The 26,688-nt window shown below is 44.1% G+C and overlaps 1 protein-coding gene across 5 annotated transcripts in view; it reads right to left on the bottom strand.

The window, feature by feature from the left end:
• KIF2A (kinesin family member 2A) overlaps positions 1-26,688 on the bottom strand; it is a 282,224-nt gene that overhangs the window by 142,634 nt on the left and 112,902 nt on the right. For all 5 annotated transcript variants that reach the window (XM_069222597.1, XM_069222588.1, XM_069222608.1 and 2 more), the window contains exons 6-9: positions 26,033-26,133; positions 22,990-23,085; positions 16,073-16,127; positions 15,559-15,721 (exon numbers count right to left, since the gene is read on the bottom strand). In XM_069222597.1, coding sequence (XP_069078698.1) covers positions 15,559-15,721; positions 16,073-16,127; positions 22,990-23,085; positions 26,033-26,133 — 415 coding nt within the window. The remainder of the gene's footprint in view (positions 1-15,558; positions 15,722-16,072; positions 16,128-22,989; positions 23,086-26,032; positions 26,134-26,688) is intronic.

Here is a 26,688-nt window from a genome sequence, read left to right as displayed (position 1 = left end):
GAAAGAGTCTGCAAGCAGGGACTAGATGGCCAGTCTGGGGGAACCCACGGGGGCTCAACTCTTGAGATCCTCGGGCACGTAGGGCCACTGTTGTCCCACTTCTCCTCGGGCTGTGAGACTCGGGTGCAGTGGTGTCTGTTGGTGTTGGGTTCCAGTGCAGGGGATTCTCACGGTTGAATAGACCTGCAGAAAGAGGCTGCAAGCGCCGTTGTGAAGTCCAATGGACTAACTCAAGGTGGGCCTCATCTCTGGAGGGCCTGGGAACCACGTTGGCACCACTGGACTACTTCAGTTCGAGCTATGCGGCTTGGGAGCAGTGATGTCGTCCAGTATCTGGTTTTTGGCAGTCCAGGTCCTCACAGTTCTTTCTTGGGTTGCCTGAAGATGCAGGGAAGCAGCTTCTCTGCTCCAAAGGAGTTGTTCTTGGCAATCTGCAAAGAACTGTCAGCTCTCCTGGTTTCTTGGATGGAGCAGCAGCAGGACAGGAAAGTTGCTCCTCAAGGGCTGGGTGCAGCAGGCAGGTAGGGTTGGCTCCAAGTCAGTCGTGCTCCTTGGTTCAGCAGGCTTCTTTGTCCACTTCTTTTGTGTCAAGCGAAGATCTGAAGCCCTGCTATCAGAGGGTACCCTAAATATTCAATTTAGGGGTGTGAACGGGAGTAAAGGGTAGTAGCCAATGGGCTACATACCCCTGGAGTCACAACCACCCCTACATGACCACTTCCTTTGGGGAGTGGGCATCACCCTGTCTCAGAATTCCTAATTTTTACCACACAAAAGATGGCAGAATTCCTAAGGCTGTGTTAATTTCAGGCTGGTCACCATAGGGGTGTATCTAGCCTGGAAATGCAGATTTGAAGGTCACCCTGTAGGAAGGGGTGTGTAAACACCTCTCCCACAGCAGGCTTTATTTCTGACCTCCAGAGAGCAAGGGTTCCCAACCCTTGGGGGTCAGATTCTCATCTGTTGGTGGCTGACTGGCTAAACTAGTCAGTGAGCTAACCAGTAGTTGGTGGCTTTCAGGGGGCACCTCTAAGGTGCCCTCTGGGTGCATGTTTTAATAAGTTCATCATTGGAATCAGTGAGGGTTTATTAATATGAAATGTTTGATAGCAAACATCCCTATTTTCAGTGAAGCCATCATGTAGCTGGGGAACTCGTGTTGACCAGTGTCCAGCACGTACTTAAAATGGCTTCCCCATTTACTTACTATGTGTAAGAATCGACAAATAAATAGAAGGGACGTATCTGCTCTTGCATATATGTTCACACATGTAATGTACTGCACCCTACCTTAGGGCTGAAACGCCTGCTGTAGGAGTGACTTACAGTGCAGTGTTTAGGGGGCACGGCACACAGGCTGTGCGCCATGTCGTGTTTTCACTTTTAGGGAGCACCTTGTCACGCAGCCTGCAATGGCAGTCTGCATTAGGTTGGTGCTCGATCCCTTAGAGTGGCACAACTTGTGCCGCAGCCCTTACTCTTTAGGACCTAGGCAGCAGAGGTATGGTTAACTAGGGACTTACAATGGTACTAAAGGGCCGGTTCACTTATGGATCAAGTGGGACTTATTTTGGGGAATTAACACTGGCACGGGTTACATGATTAGCAGGAACTGAGTGCACTTCAGTTACAGTTGTATAAAAAACCAGGCACTAAGAGAGGGGGCGGGGACACTGCAACCAGAAACCAGCTTCCTACACAGGACAAGGCCTATTTAAGTATAATTAGGGCTGTGCCAAAGCCACCCTTCTTTCCTGCCAATGATAGCCCATCCAGGCAAACCCAATGCCTGTATTGTGTGTGGATAATTAGGAATACACAAAGCCCAGCCATCATGTGACCCAATGGCAGGCTGCAGGCATGAAATGGCTACGGCAGGAAAATGCTAACCCTCTAAAAATGGCATTTCCAAATTGTGATTTAAAATCAGACTTTATCATAAAGGGGAATTTTGATTAAAATTCCAAAGATACCTAACATGAACTGGTCACCTGTTCCCATTTTGATGATACAGCTTATTAAATTGAATAAGGTAACATCATCCGAGGGGAGAAGTAGGCCTTGCAGTAGTGAAAAATGAATACAAAAGTTAGTCACTACCAGGACATGTAAATCTTTCAAGTACATTCTCACCCTTGCCCTGTGAGCTGTTTAGCGCCTACCCTAACGGGGGCTACTTAATTGGGTGGCACAATATGTGCTGCAGATCAAACAGTAGCATTTAATATACAGGCAGTACTACTTAACTAGGGCCTAATAAGTAAATTAAATGTGCCAATTGGGTGTAAGCCAATTTTACCACGCCCAAAGGAGAGAGCACAAGCACTTTTGTGCTGGTTAGCAGTAGTAAAGTGTGCAGAGTCCTAAAAGCCAACAAAAGCTGATTCAGAAAACAGGAGGGTGAAGGCAGAAGGTGTGTGGGTGACACTGCAGAAAGAGTTATACTAAGAGTAAGAAATACAACACAGAAAAAAAAAAAAATCAGACATCAATTTATAAAAACAGGTTTTATTTGCTCCTTGAACCAGACTCTAAAACAACAAAAATCTATTTAGGGAAACCGGAGACATGATATTTTTAAGGTTATTTAAATTACTGTAGTTCGATCTTTAAACTGCAATAAATAGTTGCAAGTAGCTTAGTGGTTTTGAGCCAAAGCACCAGAATGGCTACTAAACAGTTACCTGCCGGGTGCAGCAGTTTTGCAAAGAAGTGGTCCTGATACTGAGGAAGGATGCTGAAGCAGTGCGGTGAATCGTCCTGGGCCACCTTGGGATCCAAGAGTGTCAGGGATCATCTCTGTCCTCAGGATGTGATGTCCCATGATGCACCAGTGGAGTCCAGTACAAGTCGAGTCGTATCTGGTCTACTGTACTCCCAGTCACAGCCGTCTCAGCTGTTACTTACAGGTAAGTAAATCTTCCTCGTAGGGGGGCCGGGGTCCACTTTGACTTCAGCCACAGGTCCCATGACCTCAGGGACACCTCCTGCAGGTTAGCACTCTTGTCTTCCAGTGTGCAGTTTGGCATCCAGTGGCAGAGAAGGTTTATGGACAGCTGAGCTCTCGAGAGTGCAGGCTTCCTTAACTTTTATAGTCCTGAAGCTTAAGAGGAGGCTAACCAAGCAGCCCTTTTAGTCACTTCTGCCCTGGTACAAGTGGAGCTCTTTTCCATGAGTGGGCACAGCAGGCAAAGTCTTCTTTGTGGGTCCCTCACGTGTAGCCTCATTTTACCGGATCCAGGGAGCAGCATGATAGTCTGTTTTTTTCTTTTCAGCCGTGCAGAGTTCTGAGGACTGTATGCTGGGGTGCCACTTTCATGCCATTGTTGTGTTTGTAGCAGGGGAGAACTCGTCAACCAATGAGGCAACAGTTCCCACAGGGCAGCCCTTTTCACTTTACATCAATTTCTTGGGGTTTGACCAGAAAAAATCCCCGAATATTCTTCTCGGCCTGAATCTAAGATAGCTCAGGTCTTATTCCTCTGTGTGGAGCTTGGACACAACATATAGGGTGTACCCAGCGTAATTAGCCACTCCTCCTGGAAAACCGGTTTTACCACGGGGGTTTCCCTCTCTAAGGAGGAAATGCAGGAAGGGCAGGTTAAGGGGTGATTGGTACTTGCTTCACTGAGGCGGTAGCCTCTTTGAAGCTGAGCCATCTGTGCCCAGCACCCAATAGCTATCCTGATGGAGGAGGTCACACCTTCCACCAGCAATTCTCTTTGTTCCTGAGAGCGCTTCTCACTTCCTAGCAGTGGGTAACCGGTTGTCTCAGGTGGTAACTGCTGCAGCTAATCAGGAAGGGACTACCAGAGGTTAGTCAAATTGGTGACTATTAAAGTCACCTTCCTATTAAAAATTAATTTAAAACAGGTCTTACCAACTTGAAGATTGAGGGAGTAGTGATTCACATTTAGATAGAGGCATTAAAGTAGTACAAGCGAGAAGTAAATAGCACAAGGACCATGGGCACCCTGAGCTCCATCAGTATAAAAGGAAAACCTTTTGTCAGTAGCTTAATCATCCGAAAACATGAGCTCACAGTTTTGTTAACCTGGCTCTCAAAGGTCAGAGTATTATCAAAGATGATACCCAGATTCCTCGCCGCATTAAAAGGAACAGGGGGCGGTCCACAGGACTCAGGCCACCAACAGCTATTCCAAATCAAATTATTGGCGTTGAAAATCAAAACTTTTGCCTTTTCTATTAATTTTTAGACAATTCTGCCTCATCCAAGTGCTGACCCCTACCATGCATGTCCTGAATCTCAGCCACCTCTACCCAGTCATCTGCAATGAGGACTATGATTTGTATCATCAGCATATGACAAAACATGAACTTATCAGCAGCCCCAAGGGACTGACATAAAAGTTAAATAAAGTGGGGCTGAGGGATGAGCCCTGTGAAACTCCGCAGGGCAGTTGGAAAGAGTAAGCTCTTAGGTCTCTTCAAATAACTGTGCTCGTTCTAACCATTTAAAAGGATTACATTAGTTTAAGAGCCTCATTCTTCAGCCCAGCCTGTCACAGTCTTTGCACCAGGACAGATGGGTTCAAAGCCTGCAGAGAGGTTCAACATCACCAGAATGTCTGTTTCATCTTGGTTAACTTGCTGATGAATAAAATCCGCCGCGATAAGCAGAGCGAATATGGTACTGTGATTGCTTCTCAACCCATGCTGGGAGAGGTCCAGGCATTCATTCTCATAGAGAAAGTGGGCAAGTTCTTGACTCAAGTGTTTCTCCAGAATTTTAGCTGGAGCATGAAGCAACAAAATTGGCCAGAGATTTTTCAGATCATCCGGCTCTCCAGTGTGCCTCTTCTTCGGTGATAATAGCCTCCTTCCAACACTTAGGAGTAAACACCAGATGTCAGCACCGATGAAGACATGTTCCAATTATTCTGAAATGATCTCAAGGGCCAACTGCAGCACCCTCGACGGACAAGGGTTCTCTGGTCAGCCCGAGGTGGTTTGCATTAGAAAGAATTTGACGTTTTACTGACTAAGAGGAGAGAGCCTAGCTAAATAGCCACTACAAGACTCGTCAGGGCTCCCTGACCCGACCTGTGGTTTGAAGGTCCCTAACTTCAGGGTATCCAGAAAAGATATTTAAAATCTTATCTCCGAAGTACAGGGCCACCTTGTCACAGAATTCTTGAAAATTCTCCGGCGCCTGTTGCATCACAGGGAGGTTTATCATCTAAACAGTTCTCAGAGGGTATTAATAGCAGAGTTAAAATTCCTGGATAAAAAATTAAACTTAATCTCATTAATGGCCTTTTTATGTCCTGATTAATTCTATGTTGTTTTATTCTTCTAGATTTAACACCAATTTCCATCTATTTTCTTGTCTTTGGCACCGTCTTTGTTACTTTTTCCAAGTCCTCCGAAAACCAAGGGGCAGAACTTTAGCTCTTTCCCCCTTTCTTTTCTCTAATATGGCCTAGCTCATCCATCGCTGATTGAACCCACATATTATACTTACTGCACGGGAACCCTAGCTACACACACATCTGCCATTTGGGATTCAGTCGGGGTTTTTGAAAAATAAATGAAATTCTGCTCAAATTCCTGTCCCTGATAACATTATCCTGAGTTGGCTTTCCTTCACTTGGCTGCATAATGGTCCAACCAAATAAGCAGTGTGAGAACATCCTCTAGCAGGGCATCACAATTAGTGAAAACTCCATCCAGCGTGTGGCCAGCTAAATGTGTGGCCATATTAAGATCTAAACAAGCATTTTCAATGCAACGGGTCTCGCATTTGATCGAGTTAGAGGTATTAGTGTTGTTTAGAAAACAAACGCAGCACGGTCGCACTATGTAAAATGCAGCGCGATCGTGCTGCGTGGGAAATAAACAGATAAAGTAGTCCGGACACCATGCTGAAAACATCGAGCCTGGTATGTTTTTCGTCGTTTACTGGTGCTGTGTACGTAGGCTAAACACCGGAAAAGGCATGACGTATGCATGCCTTTCACAAATGAAAGCAAGCAGATTTTAAAAGGCAAGTACATGAACCAATGTAAGTGACTGACGTGACATGTGAGTGGTTGGAAGCCCAAAGAGAGATTACAGAATGGGACAGAGCGCTTTGCGCTCGGCCGTAAAAAGACCTTAACATCTTTGCCGCCATCCTCCTCGAGGTGCAAATAAAGTCCCCCAGCTTGGTGAAGTTACTGCAGACAATAAACAGGTCTAATATCTGGCTCCACTTCCTCAAGAACTGAGCTTTCAAACCAGGAGGGCGATATACCAAAACTCCTGTCAAAATCTAAGTAGCCCGCTTATGAATTTTAAAATATCGCAACTCACAGCCCACTACGGCTGGTGAGTGTCTAGCTTCTAGAGTACAATTCAACTCTAGAAAGAAAAAAAATGATGGCGAGGGACCCTTCCCTAAGTTCCTCCCTATTAACCCTTGTAATTGCATACCTCAAAGTAGCTGCCGTCACCAGGTCGGGACTTGAATCTTCTGTTGCCCAGGTCTTTGTAATAAAGACACAGTCTAACGGGTTGGGACCAATAAATTTGTTAATTTCCATGCTATGCTTAGGCATAGAACGAGTACTAATCAAAGTGCATATGAGTCTGTGCTTCTCGGTGCATTCTGCCATTTTGCCTCCTTTATCTATGGTTTCAGGACTATACTCCTGACAGGGTTCCTCTATCCCATTTAGCCAGTTACAGGCTGTAGGAGGCTGGCCTGGTTTGTAGGGGGTTCCTATGATACTTTATACCAGGTCCAATTATCCCTTATTAATGAAAGGTAGGCAGTGTCTAGAAGCCAGGCTCTCTAGGAGTAGCTGAGCAGCCAAGGCTTATCTAGGAGACATGCAAGGCTCATGCAATACCACTGTAGCCACACAGTACCTCCACACATGAAAGAAAATACTCAGTGTTACAAAAATAAAGGTACTTTATTTTGGGGACGCGAGTGCCATAGAGACTTTACTCCCTTTGGAGGTAAGTAATACACAAATTATATAAACTAGTATGCAAAATCTGGTGTAAAAACAGTTTGAAAACAGTGCAAATAGAGAAAATCACAATAGTTAGAAATGGGCCTAGGGGGAATACAAACCATATACTGAGAAAGTGGAATGCGAATGTTGGTTTCCCACCTAGGCAAGTGTAGTGTGTAGAGGGGCGCTGGGAGTATTAGACAACACCCCAGAGCCCTGGAAAGCAGGAGTAAATTGCAGTAACTTTCCTAGAACACACAAGAACATGAGAAAGAAGATTATGCAAGAACCAGAAGAGACTGCAAGACACCAACAGTGGATTCTTGGACCTGAAGACCTGTGGAAGAAGGGGACCAAGTCCAAGAAGCACTGAAGAGTCCAGGGAGAACAGGAGCCCCTGCTAACCCAGAGAAGGTGCAAAAGAGGAACCACCGGTGAGGACAGTCAGTATTGCACCCAAGAAGACATATGTGGGTTCCTGGTTGGTGCAGATGATGTCCCACACCGGATGGAAGATTGCAGTCTGGTTTGTGTCGCTGAATTCCGCCAACAAGCCTTGGAAAATGGCGCTGCCTGGAACCAGGAGGGACCTGGTGGGCTCTACCGAGGAGGAGGCATCAGAGGGGGCTCTCAGCAACTCAGAGAGCCCACAGAAGGCCAGGCAGAGCATACAGGAGTCCCACAGCACGGGGACAAAGAAGGTGCAAAAGGAGGCCCACACAGCACTACAATAAAGGATCCCACGCTGCCGCAGAACCTCTCAAGAGTGTTGGGGGCCGGAGTTACACGGTGCATGAAGAACTTCGTGGAAGGATGCCAACAAGCCTTTGCAAATGCAAAATACGCGGTGCACGGGGGTACTGTCTTGCGTGGGGAGGCAAGCTCTTACCTTCATCAAAGTTGGACAGTAGGACGTCAGGACCGTCGGAACCACTTCAGTCCACCACCCGTGATGCAGGATACACGCAACTAGTCAGGAGAGAGGACCCACGCAGCCAGTCATCGTTGCAGAGAAGTGCCTGCTAAAGCAGGGGAGTGACTTCATTCCAAGGGAGATTCCTTATTTCTTCTGGTGCAGGCTGAAGACAGGCTGTCCTGTAAGGATACACGACCGGGAAACAGTTGTAGTTGCTGGCAGGAGCCGAAGATACAATATTGCAGAAGTCGTCTTTGCTTCTTTGTTGCAGTTTGTAGTGTTCCTGGAGGTTCCAGATGCAGTTTCTTCGGTGAGAAGGTGAAGTAAAAGATTCCTGCTGGTGTCTTGTAATCTGAATCTGAAGAACCACCCAAGAGAGAGACCCTAAATAGCCGTGAAAGGAGGATTGGTCAGCTACACAGGCTCTGACGTCACCTGCTGGCACTGGACACCTAGATGCTCCCATACTTCCCTGCAAAATTGGAATCCAAGATGGAAAAAGCCAGGGACCCTCTGGAGGAGCTATGATCACCCCTGGGGCAGGGGAGTGGTCACTTTCCATTGTCCAGTTCTGCACCAGAGCAGGGACTGGGAGTCCCTGAACCAGTGTAGACTGGATTACGCGAGGAGGCCACCAAATGTGCCCTTCAAATCATTTCCAGTGGCTTGAGGAGGCTACCCCTTCCAAGCCTGAAACACCTACTTCCAAAGGGAGAGGGTATAACACCGCTCTCCCAAAGGAAATCCTTTGTTCTGCCTTCCTGGGTTTGACCTGCTCAAGCAACAGGAAGGCAGAAACCTGTCTGAGAGGTGGCAGCAGCTGGGGCTGCAAGAAAATCCTCAGAAGGCTGGAATGGCAATACTGGGGGTCCTCTAAGGCAGTGTTTTTCAACCTTTTTTGGGCAAAGGCACACTTGTTTCATGAAAAAAATCACGAGGCACACCACCATTAGAAAATGTTAAAAAATTTAACTCTGTGCCTATATTGACTATATATAAAGTAATTCTCTTGAATAGGAATCAAATAAACACAAAGAAAGTATTTTATAATTACTTTATTATGAAATAGTAAGTAAACAGAAATATGAAAAATTATAAAATACTTTATTCAGTGCGCAACCTGGGCCTGTTTGGCTGAACACAAAGCTGATATTCTGGCTGGAATCGAAGAAAGACACACACGTAGCTCTTCGTCAACGGCTCTCAGTCTCTCTCTGTATTTAGTTTTTATAGCAATCATGCTTGAAAAGCTCATCTCACACAGATATGTAGTGGAAAATGGGAGCAATGTCAAAATAGCTTTGTTTGCCAGAAGGGGGAACTCCTTGGCAGTATCCAACCAAAAACTGTCCAAAGGTAGATCAGCAAATCTTAGCTTGAAACCACGATTTTGTCTCAGTTCAGTTAGTTCCTCCTGCTCCTGTAAAGTCATGTCCTTTCCACCAACTGATACTGAGCTATAAGGGTCCCTAACCCAGTCAAGGCATTCAGTGGAGACTGAAGAGAAATAAAATCACAACTTCTCCTCGAGAGTTTTTAAATGTTTAACTATTATCTCACACAGTGCAGCAGTGTGAACACCTTGCCATTGCTTGGTGAGTGTGAACATTTCAAGATTGCCACTTTCCACGTGTTGATGCCAGAGTTGCACCTTTGAACGGAATCCATTTATTTTATCTGTACTTGTAAGCAGGTTTTCATTTCGGCCTTGCATTCGTGTGTTCAGTTCATTCAGATGATGAAATATATCTGCCAGGTATGCCAGCCTTGCACACCACTCATCACTTGCAAGCAGCTTTGCGTAATCTGACCTCTCATTTGTCAGAAACACTTTAAGTTCCTCCCGCAGCTCATACACACGAACCAAGACCTTGCCACGCGACAACCACCGGACCTCCGTATGAAACAGCAAGGTTTTATGCTTCGCTCCCATCTCCTCACACAAAGCTGCAAATATGCGAGTTTTCATGGGTCGTGACTTTACAAAGTTTACCATGCGCACAACATCATCCAACACATGAACTAGGTCTGCTGGTAAAGTCTTGGCTACGAGGGCCTCACGGTGTAAAAAACAATGCGTAACAATAACATCTGGATTTCTTTCCTTCACTCTGCTTACAAAGCCTTTGGTGCGCCCGACCATGGCTGTAGCTCCATCGGTGCAGACACTTGTGCAGTTTTCCCACTTAAGTCCTCCTTGTTCAAGGTATTCTGATGTGACCCGAAAAATTTCTTCTCCTGTAGTTTTTTCTGGCAATGCCTTGCAAAAAAAGAAGTTTTCTCTAATTGCATCACCATCAACAAAACGCACATTGGCCAAGAGTTGAGCATGTCCACTGATATCAGTAGACTCGTCAAGTTGCAATGCAAATTTCTCACTGATACGGATCTTTTCCAAAACCACACTTTCGATGTCTGCAGACATGTCATTAATACGTCTGGAAATTGTGTTGTCTGAGAGAGGGACTTTGGCTATTTCCTTAGCTGCTTCAGGTCCGAGCATCTCCTCTACAATAGCTTTGCAGGCGGGAAGTATTAATGTCTCTGCCACAGTGTGCGACTTTTTTGACTTGGCTATAAGTTCAGCAACTTGATAGCTAGCTTTAAGAGCTCTTTCATTTACCTTTGTGGTTTTTCTCATGAAAGTTGCCTCTTTCTCCGTGTTTTGACGCAGGCGAACAAAATAGTCTGCATTCTTGTTTTGAAGCGAAGGGTGTTTCGTTTGGAGATGGCGTTTAAGTTTGCTTGGGACCATAGCACTGTTAGCTAGCTTTTCACCACACACCACGCACAGTGGAGTTGGTTTGTTTGCATCTCCGGTGAAAGTAAATCCAAATGAAATATAGCTTTCGCTATATTGCCTTGTGCCAGAGAATTTGCTTGAGCTAACCATCTTTGCTTTCTTTTGATCCCCACTCGTACTTGGGCTCTCATCTGGCTCCAAATTTTGTTCAGAGTCCAGTTCTTTCCTTTTCAAAAACTTGTCCATCACTGCAGTATCTCACTGTCACTCAGTACTTACTGCGCTTGTCTCCTCCAGATAGCCGCTATCCGTCACACTCAGCACTCTTCTGCGTATGTCTCCATCCAGATCCATCAGTCAGCGCTCTTCTGCTCATGTTTCCTCCAGATCCATTGGCGCTCTTCTGCTCATCGGCGATGTCTCCTCCTGTCCTCCTCCTGTTAGTGTAACAGTGACACCGGAGCTATTTATAGTCCTTAACATCAGTGGTGGGATTCAAAAATTTTAGTAACCAGTTCCGACTAGACCACAGATATGTGTAACCTTCCATCACCTGTAATACCATTTCTTTCACAATGCACAATACAAAGGTGTGACAGGCTTGGGCACAGAGACACTAAAATGGTTGCTGAAAGGAGAACTTCCCCAGACAGGAGCATCGGCACAGACCCAAGCAGAGCATCCCATACAGAAACAGACTAGTAGTCAATCAATCAATCAAAGAATTTGTAAAGTGCGCTAGTGGGAAAAGCCCCAAGGGTTCTTGCCTCAGACAAAACCAGCAAAATAATGGCCACGACATACGACTTCGGCTGTTCCTCCTTGGTAAATGCTACAATGTCTGACTTCGGTTGGGTACACATATTTCCCTAAAACTTCACACATGCTTCGAAACCAGATTTACATGGGGGAAGTTATAGTAACATTCAGGGAGGTCAACAACTGGGCAGTGATTACATGGAACATTGAAGCTATTCTTCAACATAATGATTTCTTAATCATCTTTAAAACAATACTGCCTCAACCACAAGCAGGACCAGCTGTACCATTAGTTGCAGGGCTTATGAAGCATACAGTACACACATTCCTGTGTTCACAGTTGAGAAGAGACAAGAGATTAAATACAATGGGCCCACTTTAAGGCCTTTCTCTTAGGGCCCTGGGACAGTCGGAGATTAAAGGATATTACCCTTTGTGGCTCATGTCACTTACCACTGGTGTCACAGGATCACAGTACTGGTGCACTCCAAACTGGATAGCCAGAAAAATCAATCCCTGACCTCGTCGCGCTCTCCCTCTCCGCGTCTTTCGGCTCTGGCGCCTTTTCACCATCGCTGCCCCGGAATTCCTCAAGCGTTTCCCTGGAAACAGGGAAACGCGTCATCGACGCCCGGAGCGTTCCCATGGAGACATGGGAACGCGCAACTGACTTTCCTGGCGAGAAGCTGGTTGGCGCTGGCGTGGACGTGGTCGTAACGACCCGTTCACAATGTCCTACAGTCCGGCGCCCCCTCCCACGGCACACCAGGCAACCTCTCGCGGCACACTAGTGTGCCGCGGAACAGTGGTTGAAAAACACTGCTCTAAGGAGCCCCCAGAGAGCATGGAATCATACAACCAATGCTTGCAAAAGCACTGGGGTATGATTCCAACATGTTTGATACCAAACATGCCTATGTTCTGAGTTACCATTATGTAGCTGGACATAGGTAGTGACCTATATCCAGTACATGTGTAAAAAGGCGTCCCCACACTCACAATGTCCGGGGAAATGGTCCTGGGGCACCTCTGCTAGTGCAGGGGTGCCCCCACACACAGGTACTCTGCACCCTGCACTCAGGGCTGGAGGGCCTTCTATAGGGGTGACTTATAAGTGACCTGGTGAGGTGTAAATGGCAGTGAAATGGTGCATGCACCTTTTCACACAGGCTGCAATGGCAGTCCTGTTGAAGCCTTTGCATGGGCTCCCTATGGGTGGCAAAAGGTATGCTGCAGCCCACAGGGATCCTCTGGAACCACAATGCCCTGGGTACCTAGGTACCTTATACTAGGGACTTTTAAGGGGGCACCAGTAAGCCAATTGTGGGTGAAATACTGGGTTACCAGTATGCAACACCCATAATTTAAGGGAGCGAGCATTACTACTGGGGTCCTGATTGGCAGGATCCCAGTAGACACAGCCAAACAGGCCAAAAGTGGGGGTAACCAAGCTAAAAAGAGGCTACTTTCCTACACAGGCTGAGCAGCGCATTCTGCCTTTCTTCATGGGATCCATTACGGCGCAGCCCTCCCTATTATGTTTTGGGCTCAGCTTGAGAAGACTTTGCCTAGAGTACTCCAAGCGAGCTTTACCGGAGCCCAATCCAGCCGCATCAGTGGCACCGTCCAAGCGTGGATGTGCACAGAGGGCTTGCCTTAGTCACACCTAATGGTCTGACAGAGATCATGTGACCTAACACCTAGAGCACTGCCTTTCTATGAGTGCAGCACGTCCAAAATAGCCATCACCGAAATAAAACGGGCTCTGACAGGCCCTTAACCAGTGTCTCAGTACAAACAACCGACCACCCAACGTTAAGATTTGACTAAGGCCCTTAAAGATTTCATGACATAAAATCTTAATACTCCCAATAAACTGAAAAAGTGTGCCAGGCTGGGATCACCTAATCTCCTTACCGGGACGGTGTCTGCATATCAGTGCATTTTAATGGTCTGACAGAGGTCATGTGACCTAACAACTAGCGAGCTGCTGGTCTATGCAGTGTGACATGTCCAAAATGGCCACCACCGAAACAAAACGGGCTTTGTGAGACCCTGAAACAGCGTCTAAGTACAATCAACCCATCACCCAATGGCTAAAATTTGACTAAGGCTCCCACAGATTTCGTGACATAAAATCCTAAAAACACGCCTAATAAAATTAAAACGTGCAAAGGGCTGGGTCACCAAATCTCTTTACCGTGTTGCCCTCACCGTAGACAATGAAAGATTGAGGGAAAAGGTTGCAGAGAGTGGGCATACAAAAGAAATCTGAAAGGGAAAAACGGTAACAAGGGAGGTACAGGACCAAGAAAATAACTTAATGAGAGAAATCAGGAGAGCAAAACTAAAAGAAAACTGTCTTTTCCAAAAGAAGGCTGCAACTGGGCCACCGGCGCCACAGTGAGCAAGGGGAAAAGAGCATAGGAAGTTCGGTGGCAGTGAAGCAGTCGTCGCGCTGAGCAAGGGAAACAAAACATGCACACTTGTAAGAAGTGCTCGTTGACAATTAAAAATATAGCAGTCCCTGAACCAGGAAATAAAATGGGACAAATGGAAAAGTACAAGTCCTGCAGCGATACTCCACAGGAGTTAACAACTAAAAAAAAGATGGGACAAACAGGTAGCATTTTCCACTGAGAAGAAATGTTTTGTTAAGTACACTAACATAAGCAAATCAAAGAAAGGAGGTGGCTTTAAGCCTAAAGAGTCGATACAGCATACCTGGAAGACACAGTGAAGGCACTGTCTAGGCTAAACCTAAAAAGGAAGCTTTGGACCTGGCAAAAAGGGTTCCACTGCCATGTCGACTTAGCAGGTCAGAAGCTGCTTTACTAGGCTGCAATAGTAGACTTTAAGCCATGATTTCACCATGTCACTGTAGTGGTGTCAAAATGAAGATCTGCAGTGCACTTGTGGCAATTAACTTACTAGTCGTGGGTACCTCTTGTGCCACATACTAGGAACTTGATGGTAAATTAAATATGCCAATCAGGTATTAGCCAATTGTATACATAACATGAGGGGTCAGAGCACATGCACTAAATAAAGTGAACGAACATGCTGGGGACTTCATTTCCACTCAATGACTCCATGCTACCATTGTCAGGACATAAAGACAGACCCAACAGCAGAAACATTAGTAAAAGCATTACTGAAAATACAACCATCCAAAGGAGAGATGGAAGAAATCTGCAGTAACATTAAACATCCCAACATAAAAAAGGCTTTATCAAAGATTTGTATCGTCTTATATGCGTGTAAAAGATACATCTTTCAGAAAACACATTCATTTGGAAAAACATTGATATCAATAGCTGTGTTGGAGAGCTAGCACACAGTGAGCTGTAACTGAGATACTTTTAGAAACAAACTTGTAAACTGTGCTGTGTCCTTGCAACAAAGGCCAAACAATATTTATTGAAAGCCATTTCTTAGCAGATTTTAAGAATGGAGACCACAGCAATGGCGTAAACATCACTGCCAAAACACTTGCAATATGAGCTCGGATCGCTTCCAGTGGGTATTTCTTTGCCATTTCTTCATGAAAAATGAAAGTAATGCTAGGCAACGAAGAGGTCTGTACACTTAATGTGCTCGACTGACAACTGGAATATAGTCTTAAAGGCTTCAGAGTGAATTCTAATAGGAGCCAGGGTAACTGGGACACTCTAACCCCTAATGCTGAACTGTGATTTAGTAAGCAGGTATATGGACCTCAGGAGGAGACCTAAAGTGTGACAAAGGCATTCCCGCATTGCTCACAAAATCAAGGTCAACTCCCTCACCCCCAAAAGTAGTATCTGACATTTCCTAACAAATTAGATACACTTCAGCAGACTGCGGGGCTGTCATTCATTGATTATACAGTTAAAGCAATTTATCTATAAGTGTGATCTGGTTTTGCATGGAGATAAATATTTTGGTTTAACAAAATGTAAGGATTTTGTTTGCCCTCAAGTGTCGCAAATGTAACCCAGATGGGGGTGGAAAAGCACCCCTAAACTAAGTATATCTTTCACTGGCAGTGGTTTACCCCAGTCTTTGGACTATTCTACTGCTGTCACTTGATTCTTAATTTATTTGTAAGCATTTATAAATAATAAACTTAAAATTTAACAAAAACATGAAGTAGAAAAGTAAGTCACCAGAAAATTAGTGACTACAGTGCATACCTGTAAACCATTTCATTCGGAGCCGTCTCATCAAAGGCATAGTCAAAGCGAAATGTTTGGTTTTCTAAGTACCTTGTTAAATCAACCTTTTGCTTTGGTTCATGTACCATCACCACATCTTTACTAGGGATTGTAATTACATCCAGGTCTTTCATGGTATTTTCTAAAAACAAAATAGTAATGCACATTATTACTTTACATGTGCAACAAGTAAACAGCTCTTATTAAGCTTTGGGCTAGCAACTATCAATTTATTTACTTATTAATAAACCCTCACCTCTATCTGCAGCTGAAGGGACACAATTTTTTTAAAACTTTAATATCTTTTAGCATATTACTGGTGTCATGGTAAATATGAAAGTATGGCTACAAAGTGAAACCTCCTATTGCATTTTGTGGTTCCTCTGTTCCATAATGCTTGTCCCCCTCATTCCTCTGGGGAAATTTCACGGTGGCATTAAGCACTTCAAAAATATCAACAGCAATGCAGAAGCAAAAACTGAAAGTGTCATACCTTTTTTATTGAGAGGTCGTTTTCTAACGCAAACACATATGCGGTGTTCATCAATCTAGAAAGAAATCAAATAAGACAGCTGGAATTGAAGACCCATGAAAACAAAATTAGCCATGCAGCTTCACAAAAAAAAAAATAAAAAAAAAAAAAATAGATAAATAATGCCAAAAATATCAGTTCCCAAACATGTTTCTCTTCATTAATTTAATAAACCTGTAACATGACTGCTAGTATGCATGATCGTGGAAAACTTAACATGTAGAGAAAAAAAAAATCTCTTCAAGTGGAGTAAAAGAAATAATACACAAGAAAACCAATGTTTTCTTTTGGATATTGATCTTTTATAAAAATTAAGAAGTCAAGTAAGATCACAGTTCAAAAATTAAGCACAACAAATGATCTGGAGGACTTGCCCAGGAGGTGGTTTGCTGAAAGGTGGTGTCTGGCTGGTGTGTGAAATTGAGGAGGCTGTTGTGGTATGCTGGGCGTTGGTTGTATAGTACTTTGCAGGCGTGTGTGAGGAATTTGAAAAAGGCACATTTTTGAATTGGGAGCCAGTGGAAGTCCTTGAGGTGTTTGGATATGTGCATGTAGTGTGAAAGTTTCACAGTGAAACTTACTTAGAGGCTCCAAGTCATAAAGAATTTAGAAGTGAGTCAGGAAGTGATGTAAACATAGAGAACATTTCCATAGTTCTGTCTGCTGGTGAGGAGAGATTGTGGGACAGACTTTCAGTTGCCTAGTGAGAGCCACCTAAAGACTGAGTTGCTTGAGGGTGTGGAAGGAAGAAGGAGTATGCAATTGTGTTGACTTTGTTGGTTATCAAATTTGGTTCTGAATCACGATTCCTAGCTAAGTTGTTAATGTCATGTAGTCTGATGATTTCTTCAGGGAGGGAGGGAGGGAGGGAGGGAGGGAGAGAGAGAGAGAGTGAGAGAGAGAGAGAGAGAGAGAGAGAGAGAGAGAGAGAGAGAGAGAGAGAGAGAGAGAGAGAGAGAGAGAGAGAGAGAGAGAGAGAGAGAGAGAGAGAGAGAGAGAGAGAGAGAGAGAGAGAAAAAAAAAAAAAAAAAAAAAAAAAAAAAAAAACACTGAGTCAGGCTCCCACCCTTCATGTCCAATGCAACAGGAGTCAGCTGCAGAGTCCCTCAGGGATCCTCCCTGAGCCCAATGCTCTTCAACATATACATGGCCCTGCTTGCATCAGTTGTCAGTGAGCACGGAACGAATATCGTGTCATACGACAAGACACACAACTCATCATACCCTTCACTAAAGACCCGGACAAAGCTACGAGGAACTTTCCCACGGAATGGAAGCAGTCGCCGTCTGGATGGGGGAGAGCTGCATCAAGCTCAACTCAGAGAAGACGGAGGTCATTGTCTTTGGAAACTCCACTTCAGCCTGGGGCGACTCCTATTGGCCCACATCGCTCAGTTTACCACGTACTCCGACTGACCGCACCCGCAACCTAGGAATCATCCTCAACTCTTCCCTATCAATGACCTGACAGGTAAACGCAGTCACCTCTTCCAGCTGTCACATCCTCTGCCAACTCTGCAAAATCTTCAAATGGATCCCCGTCGACTGCAGCAAGATAATCACCCACGCCCTAGTCACAAGCAAGCTCGACTATGGCAACGCACTCTATGCCGGCACCACAACAAAGAACATCTGGAAACTACAACGCATCCAAAACACCACTGCCAGACTCGTCGTGAACCTCCTCCGCCAGGAACACATCTCCCAAAACCTAAGGATCCTACATTGGCTCCTAGTGGAGAAGCAAATCTACTTCAAACTACTCACTCACACATACAAGGCCCTTCACAACATCGGACCAGCCTACCTGAACCATTGCATTTCATTCCATAACCCTGCCAGACTCCTCCGCTCTGCCCAGCAGGCGCTAGCACCTGGAAAACCAACGCTGGAGGAAGATGTTTCACTTACATCATAGCTAAGAGCTGGAACAACCTGTCCACGCACCTCAGGCAAAGCCAATCACTCACCATATTCAGGAAGAACTTCAAAACAAGGCTCTTCTAATGCGGTTCAGACCAACCACCAGCGCCTTGAGACCCTCTCAAGGGTGAGTATCTGCGCTTTATAAAAACCGATTGATTGACTGATTACAGGGTTTTGCTGTCCACAGAAAGGGTAATTTCGAAGGTGAAGGGGTTTGCCTGGAGGACAATGTTGTAGATGGTCTTGGTTTTGTTGGTGAAGTAGTTGGAGAGTTAGGAGCAGAGTTCTTTAGCCGGGGTAATGAGCATGGAGCTGGCAAAAGCAGATGTGAATTACTTCACTATGGAGAAGATTTCTTTTGGGGTGTTGGGGCCATTTTAAATCTGATTAGTGAGCGCTAAGTGCTTGGTAGGTCTGACTTGTTGGTGGAAAATCTGAAGGCCTGATGATCTGTAAGCGTCTCTGTTGATGCTGCAGTGTGTGTGGCACTACCGATGTTGCAGCTGTTTGCAGTACCGCTTGACAAGTCTGACGTCTTCTGTGTATTTGCTTGCTTGTGGCTTGGCCTGGGATGTGGAGGTGGTTTTAAGAGGAGCAGGTGAGTCTGCACAGGTGGTGATCCATGTGCTGAGGTTTGTGAAGGAACAAGTGAGTTTGTCTTGACTGAAGCTTGGTGATCCAGATGTCTTCTGATATTTTGTGGTTCTAGGCTGGTTGAGTAGGTGCAGGCGAAAACTGATGACGGAGTGGTCTGCCCAAGCGAGCGGGGTGGGCTTGTCCACCTGTGTGGGTGGGGTTGTTTTCTTGTTGGTCGAGTATAATACGCAGGCATTCCAGGAGATTTGTGGCCTCACTCTGGTCCTCTAGTTGAAAGGTCACGGAGTAGAATGAATGCAAGTGCCAGGGAGTAATGAGATCGCAAGTTTGGACCTTCAGTTGGATCTCAGTCTGGGGGGCTGGCAGAGTAGGTTCCCTAGCAGGGCGGTGGCCCTCGACTTGCTAAATTTGAAGGCCATGTATTCTAGATCACTAGTGTTAGCTGAGGCTATTTAGCAGTTTTTCTCTTGGTAGATAATAGCAAATCCTCTGGTTTGTTTGTTCCATCTTGTCTTGCGATCTTGTGGCCAAAAGGGAAAGTAGGCAGATAGAGGGACCATTGGAATGACTGGTGCTGATGCTGGATTAGGCCAGGAATCAGTGAGAAATAGTAAACCCAAGCAAAGGTCGTGCAGGAGGTTTCAAGCTTCTATAGTAAGTATGGTGAATGAGAAGGTGTTTGAGAGTAGCCAGGTGAGGGTGGTGTGTATGCTGTGCATTGTGTTGTCAGGCTAGGTGAGGCTGTGTGTACACGATGGGTGGTGGCAGGTGGGATGAGGGTGGGCGAGAGCTGGGGGGAACACAGGAGAAGCAGCAGGAGGCACAGACAAACGCACCTTCAATTCATGTGGAGGGAGACCTGGGAGCAGAGCGGGGACAGATGCCCAGGTTAATGGCGAGAAGGGCATCCACAGAATAACGTTTCTGACTATGAGGGGGTGACTGGCAGACAGGGTTCCAGACACAGACGAGATTGCCTTTGGCATGCCAGTAACGTGTCCACACCGCCACCACCATTAAGACGGTCCGGGGGTATGACTAGAGCAGGGTGGGAAAAGACAGTTGGGAGCTGGTGCGAGGCAGAAAGCAGGAGGAGCCGGAAAGTGTGACTGCACGAAAAACAGCAGGGCAAGCAAAGCAATGATGGGAAGAAAAGAGAAAACCCCAAAAAAGTGAAAAGATAGAAGTTAAAAAAAAAAAAAAAAAAGCAGAGAAGGGGCAAAAGCGAAAAAAAACTGAATGGAACAAAAAAAAAAAACACTTGAAGCAGAAGAAGGGACAAAAACTAAGCAAAAGAGTGAAAGCAGGGCAAAAGAGGAAAAGGCAACAAAAACCAGAGGCAAAAATGTAAGATTAGAGAAGAGCGGGTGCAGGAGTGCAAGTAGTCAGGAGAGGACAGAAGGCAAAGGATGCAAGGTGCATAAGGCGTGTGAAGCAAGTGAAGGTCCAAAAGGGTTAGGCCTGGTTGGAGGACCAGGCACTTCCAAGCAAGAAAGGTGGTCAGGCACTACCAATGAAATAAGCCTGCAAAATGTAACACGACTGATGAACTTTGTAACGCTGACCGAACTGCCATAGAAAGTTAGGGTAAGCACATTGCAAACAAGCACTGCACTGAAAAAGTCCTTCTTAATCACTTGAATACTATATGGGAAGGTGCTGCCATGGTTGGTAAATGATACTTCTTAAGTATGATTAAACAGCCAAATCAGGCCTTGAGATGCTGGTGTTTTCATGAAAATATTCAATCTGGTGAGCTTCAAACCATCATTCTGCATTAATGTCTTCAAACGGATTATATCAAGGCACCCATCAATAAGTGGTGCTACTAGTATACTCATTCTAGCACATGACTTTCGTAGCATAACACCAATTCTGGTGGATCATTAATCCTTCATGGGTATGCAATACAACCAGGGCTCCCAGGGCAGAAAGTAGTTCCTCTCGCCCTAAGAGAAAACAGAAATACGTTCAATACTGTATATATCCTGTGATATTCCAACCATGGTCCAATTAGAATGCCAGCTTGTATTTCTAAAAGACACTGGGAGGGCTGCAAGCATATGCATCCTGGGAGTTTCATTTGAGTATGAGAAAGATGTGGCTGTAGGTGCAGAGCTCTAGAGCACACTGTAGAAGTAGGTTTGGTTAAGTGACCCCGCCCCCCCCCACATGCAGTGTGGTGGTGAGAAAATCAACAGATTGTCAACCAAGAGTACGGAGGATTTCAAGAATGCCAAAGGCAGCGTGATCATAACATCTGGCAGTCTGTAAGACACAAAGTTTCTGAGTGAAGCTTGTACGAATCCGTTCTCTTCTAATGGTGGAAAAAATATTATTCATTGAGGATTTTTAAATATTATTCATTGAGGATTACAGTTAAGGGACTGTAAGTGTTGCAAATGATTAACAAGGACAGAAACACTCTGTATACATTGGCATTTTTGGTCCCTCAAAAAGTTAAAAAGTAAAAGGGGAGTATCATGTGTTCATGGAAATAGAAGTGGATGATGCATTTCTGAAATACAGGAGAAAGGAACTTGGTTGCCTGTCAAGGGATATGACAAGGGTTGGAACCAAGCCGAACTGCAACTGTGTAACTTTCGGCTTTATAATCATGATTGTGCAGTAAGGTTATATAAATGTTGTTATACAAGGGTAAAAACTGTGGGCATGAAGGGCTTGGATTTTTTCTCCTCCCACTACCCAGTGTAGCTTCCCAAGGTTTATAGGGAGGGGCACTAAAGAGGTTACAAATCCTGGCACTGCCAGGAGATGACGGATATCTTATTTTTGTGAATATGAGTATAACTATTTTTGGCTCCCTGTGGCCTTATAGCGCTTTTTGTTGTGTTTTAAGCCTCAATTTAAACAAAAACATTTAAACTTGTGAGGGACCGTGACAGGACGGTTCTCTTTCCTTTTTGCTCTTTACACTGTCTGGAGAGCCTTGGGCCATGTGGGTCAGGGCAAAATCACTATTGATGGCCCTCAAGTGGAATCTTCTGGATTAAGATACAATCTTAATGCATGTAAATATCACTGCTGATCCTTGAGATACAGTGTCTAAACTCAATGCCCATACCTCTGGAGCAGAGGCATCACTCTGGATACAGTATGAACTGGGACATGTCCACCCTGCCAGATTTGCTCCTGGAACATTGCTCCTGTGGGGAGGTTGAGCTTTAGGTTGGGCTAAGAGTGCTTGCAGTACGTAGGGATACATATTGCTAATACCCAAAAAGAATTTGTGAAGGCTAATCACCAATTTTCAAAATGATGTTTAACACTGGAAGATGCATCCCCTATAGCTGCTGAAATATGCAGAAACTTACTAAATCTCTCTCTCAATATACTTGAAAAAACTGCAAACAGTCCATGTTATGTTCCCTAGACATTTTTTTTTAAAAGATGACAGTGATTTTCGGTCTTTGAAGTAAGACGGTACACTTTATCAGTATGTATTTCTGACATTTACAGTACTGTGTATTGGGGAGTGGGGAATCTGAACTCTCCCTTTCTGCTATCCAAGTTCTACTGGGTTTCCCAAACGACTGTTGTCAGCAACTAGGCCGCACCAGGACACAAATAGCTTTGTATTTTTGAAAGGTTATCCAAATGATGATACAGCAGCCATACACTACATGTAATCTCAGAAATAAATATGACAGAAAAGTGCCAGTACCTCTGTTGCCTACTGCCTGAGGAACGGAACCACATTACATAGGTAAATCCAAACAAATTACCTTGTCCAAATATAACCTCATATCATCCAATAGCGTCAGGTCAAAACCTACTTCTGTGACCTGCAACCTGCCAAGGAGACGGTCTGGCATATAACTGCTTTACAGGATTGGTACAGTAGGGACAGCATAAACCTTTACAATAACTTAGCTGGAAAAAATTAGGAAGAGCTTTTTCAACAAGGATCAGACTACATTTAGTGTTTGAGGTACACACCAACCTGTAAGGCGACGAGTCATCTCAGCATAAGGTGATAAACTGCTAAAAGCTACTGACTACATCCTCAGAAGACAGACTGGATGACGATGCAAATCATATAGTTAAGGATGGTTTTGTTCGTTTTTTTGTGATGCCTTTGTGATGTGAGGCAAAGACTACAACCAACAATCAATGGGCTAAAATGCTTTACACTGTGTACTACTTTCTAATGACATAACCTCTGATAGACCCTCATCTGTAAGATACATGGACTGAGCACTGCCCCAGGTTATACAGAGGAAATTGCATTGTACTTTTTTAAGCTTGTATTTCATTACCTTTTTGACCCGAGGTACAAAGGACACAGAACGCACAAAAATACAATTATAATTAAAGTAACTTTCTGAACTTACTGCATCAGCCGTGGTCAGCGGTCGATAATCCAAACTTCCCCTAAAATCTCTAATCATATACATAATTTCGTAATTTGGCACTGTAGTGTCGACTTCCTGTAGACAAATAAACAAACCATTGTCAAAACAAGTGTATAATCAAAGAGGAATCAATAGATTCTATCACGTTCATGATATTATTTCCATGTTAAAAAAATGGAAGCACAAGTATACACTGACAACTTCAAGTGTTCTACCCCTTTTACACTCTCCTTCTAGCCCAAACTAATTATGGTCAGCTAATTGTACATCATGGTTAAGTGCAGCTCTGCAGTTCAACAGAGTGTCAGTTCAATTAACCTTGCCTCTAAAATATGAAAGATTACACTCAGACGCTATAGAACAGGCTTGAATAGACACCACAATACAACCAAGCACAACCTATAGGCAAATTACTATGGGTTGCTGGCTTCAACTGTGTTGAACAATGGTGTGGTGGGCAAGCAGACATTACACTGCAAAAAACAGGAGAACAAGACTGGGATTAAGGTGGGTGGTGTGTGCAACAAATGAACCAGTCACATTCTGTAAACATCTTTGAAGGATGCATAACCATAACTACACACAATTGTGAACACTTCCCAGATAGGACCTGGGAATGCATTAGTTAGAATACCATATCATCAGATTAAAGCAGCACTTGCAACTAAAGTGACATAACTGCAAGGATCCACAGGAGGTGATACACTGATTTCGAAAATAAGGCACCAGTGGCACTGGTGACATATTCAAATACATTTTTCAGCAACACAGAGGCCAATGATTGGATATGGCACAATCAAGTAAGTAAAGTATAAACCAAAAAAAACATACAAACTAATCTTAGAGAGGAAACGGCAATAAAAAAAATAACTCTACATATCCATCAAAAAGAATGTTTCCAAAGCTATGTACTTTATCTCATAAAAAATACTTGAGCCCACAGATTCCCTATGTGAATCAATACCATAGCAGTCTGTGATGATCAGTCTACATGAGGAATACCTGATGTACAGGTCTGTCAATCTCTCCTCATATCAGCAACCACATAACATTTCCTGAAAAGCAATGCAAAGGCCCAGGTAACCACCTGAACAATCAACTAAATGTCAACTCCTTTGAGGGGACTGAAGTTCCAGCTTTGCATTTGAAAGTTTTTTTCCATTACACCTAAGCGACCTAATTTGAACTGTAAAATTAAACAAGCATCATTTTAATAGCAGAATGCACATTACATAGCAGGATCAATCAGTGTGTTGGTCCTCGAGAAAATATACAATAACTATGCATTGATAAAATGAGTGCAGCACGCTGAGTGGCAGGTTATCCTGGGTGGTAGACCAGGCATGACCAAACTCCACTGAACAAATCAGTGCCACACCCGGCGTTCTTACAGTGCGAAGCACATATGCTCCACATAAGGCACAACCAAAAACTTCCACTATTGCACATTACAATGCAGAACAGCTCCAGCAATAATGTCTATGGTGGAGCTTGCAGAGGAGATGGGGAAAGGCTTCAGCCATTTGAAAACAGTACAGCCAAGATGAGCAAGAGAAGAAATTACCCACTGCAGACAGGTTAAGTAGCTCCTTAGAATCCAAATTCTGTATTTCCATGTGCAATTTAAGCCAGTGGAACAATATAGGTCAATAATAAAGGAGAGCACACTGAAGATTCAATCGCTTGGGACATAATGGACAAACCACCTCCAGTGTAGAGTGCCAGTAACCCCGAGCAGGCTAAACATGCTCTCTGCCAGTTTTTTTACTTGAGATGTTCTAGGGAGAGGAACTAGGTACAACCTCAACTCTGACTTGAACTTGGATATACACTTTCCCAGAGCTAAATACATTTGTATGCTTCTCATCAGAATCACTAGCCCCTGTGCATGGTATGTACAGATCAGCAGTCTTTTGCTTATCACTGGCATGCAAACTCATTATCAGGTGTCAGATGCCTAGAATTTCAGTTAACAGACATGGACGAAGGGATTAATTTGTGTTTCAAGAGTGCAGATGCAGAACAGTTCAGACTGAAAGGAACCAGAATTAAAAAGGGGGCCGTAGTTAGGCCGGCGTTGGTGGCCTCAGGCACAAGTCCAGTGTTAGGCCACACTATCGGGCTGGGCCCTGCTCCTGAATTAAGTCACATGGGTAAATCAAGGAGAGTATGGCTGGTGGGTTGCTAAGGTATCTTGGGTTCACCATCCACGAGGCATCCCCTGGAGACAGCAACTTGCTGAATGCAAGAGCCTTCCCTTGGTAAGGCTGATCTTTAAATATGTCTGCTCTCCTGATTATTCAGTCAAAATTGTTGCTCACTGCCTATTCAAAAAAGATCAGTTAATTATTATAAAATATTTTTAAAAATTTGGTCCAACACATTTCTCATTGCACCACCACCTAGAAGCGCATGGAATTATTATGCTACAGGCTCTCCAGATCTAATAGAGGAGTCAACTTGTAGGAAATGTGAGTGGCAGCATATTCAGAGAGACAGGGACCTGTGGCCTACGTGTAAGTATAAAAACGAATGCAAAGTGACAGGCATGCTGGAAAGAAACACCGGTGTGAACACTGCACTAAGAACCAGAGGAAAGTCCTGCATAAGTGAGATGCAAAGTGTGCATGGAAGCATTCAATCCAATTGGAAGAAACACATAGTATTACATCAAGCTGCAGCACACTGGGGAGAAAGCGGAACACAGGTGCAACTGGCCTGTACAAAAACTCCAAATTGAAATTGGACTTTACACTGAAATACATTTCGGAGCCTTACTGGACCAGCAAGTCTTCCCAACAGTCTATGCAAATTGGATCTTTGAAATACATGTGGTAACTATTTCATCTTTGTGTTTTCATATAGGTGACCCACTACGTTCAGAGTGAGGTGTAAAACTTTGATTAATAGAATATATTTCATATTACAAAGGAGCATATATCGTCATTATTTTGGCACAACAAAAACTTTGAAATACTTACAGCAAATGTATACTTTTCAACTAACAACTAAAAATACAAACCTGAGCTCTTTTTTCTCTGAGTTCCTGTTGTTGCAACCTCCGCCTCTCTCGTTTTTCTTGTAATTTTTCAACTTCTTTCACACAATTAGATTTTCTTCGGGCTACCAGAGAATGAAATTAATGGGTGACAAAATTAGCTTTACTACATCAAAACAGTAAAATTAGAACCATTAGAAAGATGTGGTTTTCTTTCTTTGTTTTTAGAATACATAAGGTGCATTAGTAGTGGAAAATCTCTCCTTCCATTCATTAGCTTAAACAATTATGTAATTACATTTATTTTTATTAATATCAGCATACTTTTAGAATACTCCGAAAACAAGAATTAAAATAGTATAATGTGGTCTACAAAGATAACAAAGAACTGCAGTAAAAAGGTATACTGAAATAATGCTTGGCATGATATTTTGCCATGTTAATGCAACTTTACAGTAATACATTAAAATAACATGTAGACGTAGTCCTGACTATCCCAAAGTAAAACCACGCCTACATAACCAAGCTTCCTTCAACAATAGAAAGACACCTCCTGCAATGCCATTTCTATCAAAGGCCTCTGTTCACAATCAAGCAAGGATATTTCCTGTTGTTCAACAAGCCCATGTCAAAGAGAAGGCACATTAAACCTTATATGTTGTGGTGGGGTTTCAGAAGGA

The sequence above is a fragment of the Pleurodeles waltl genome, chromosome 1_1 (genome assembly GCF_031143425.1).
Source record: "Pleurodeles waltl isolate 20211129_DDA chromosome 1_1, aPleWal1.hap1.20221129, whole genome shotgun sequence".
Classification (NCBI taxonomy): Eukaryota; Metazoa; Chordata; class Amphibia; order Caudata; family Salamandridae; genus Pleurodeles; species Pleurodeles waltl.
The sequence above is the reverse complement of the archived record's forward strand: the minus strand, read 5'-3'. Positions and strand labels throughout refer to the sequence as shown.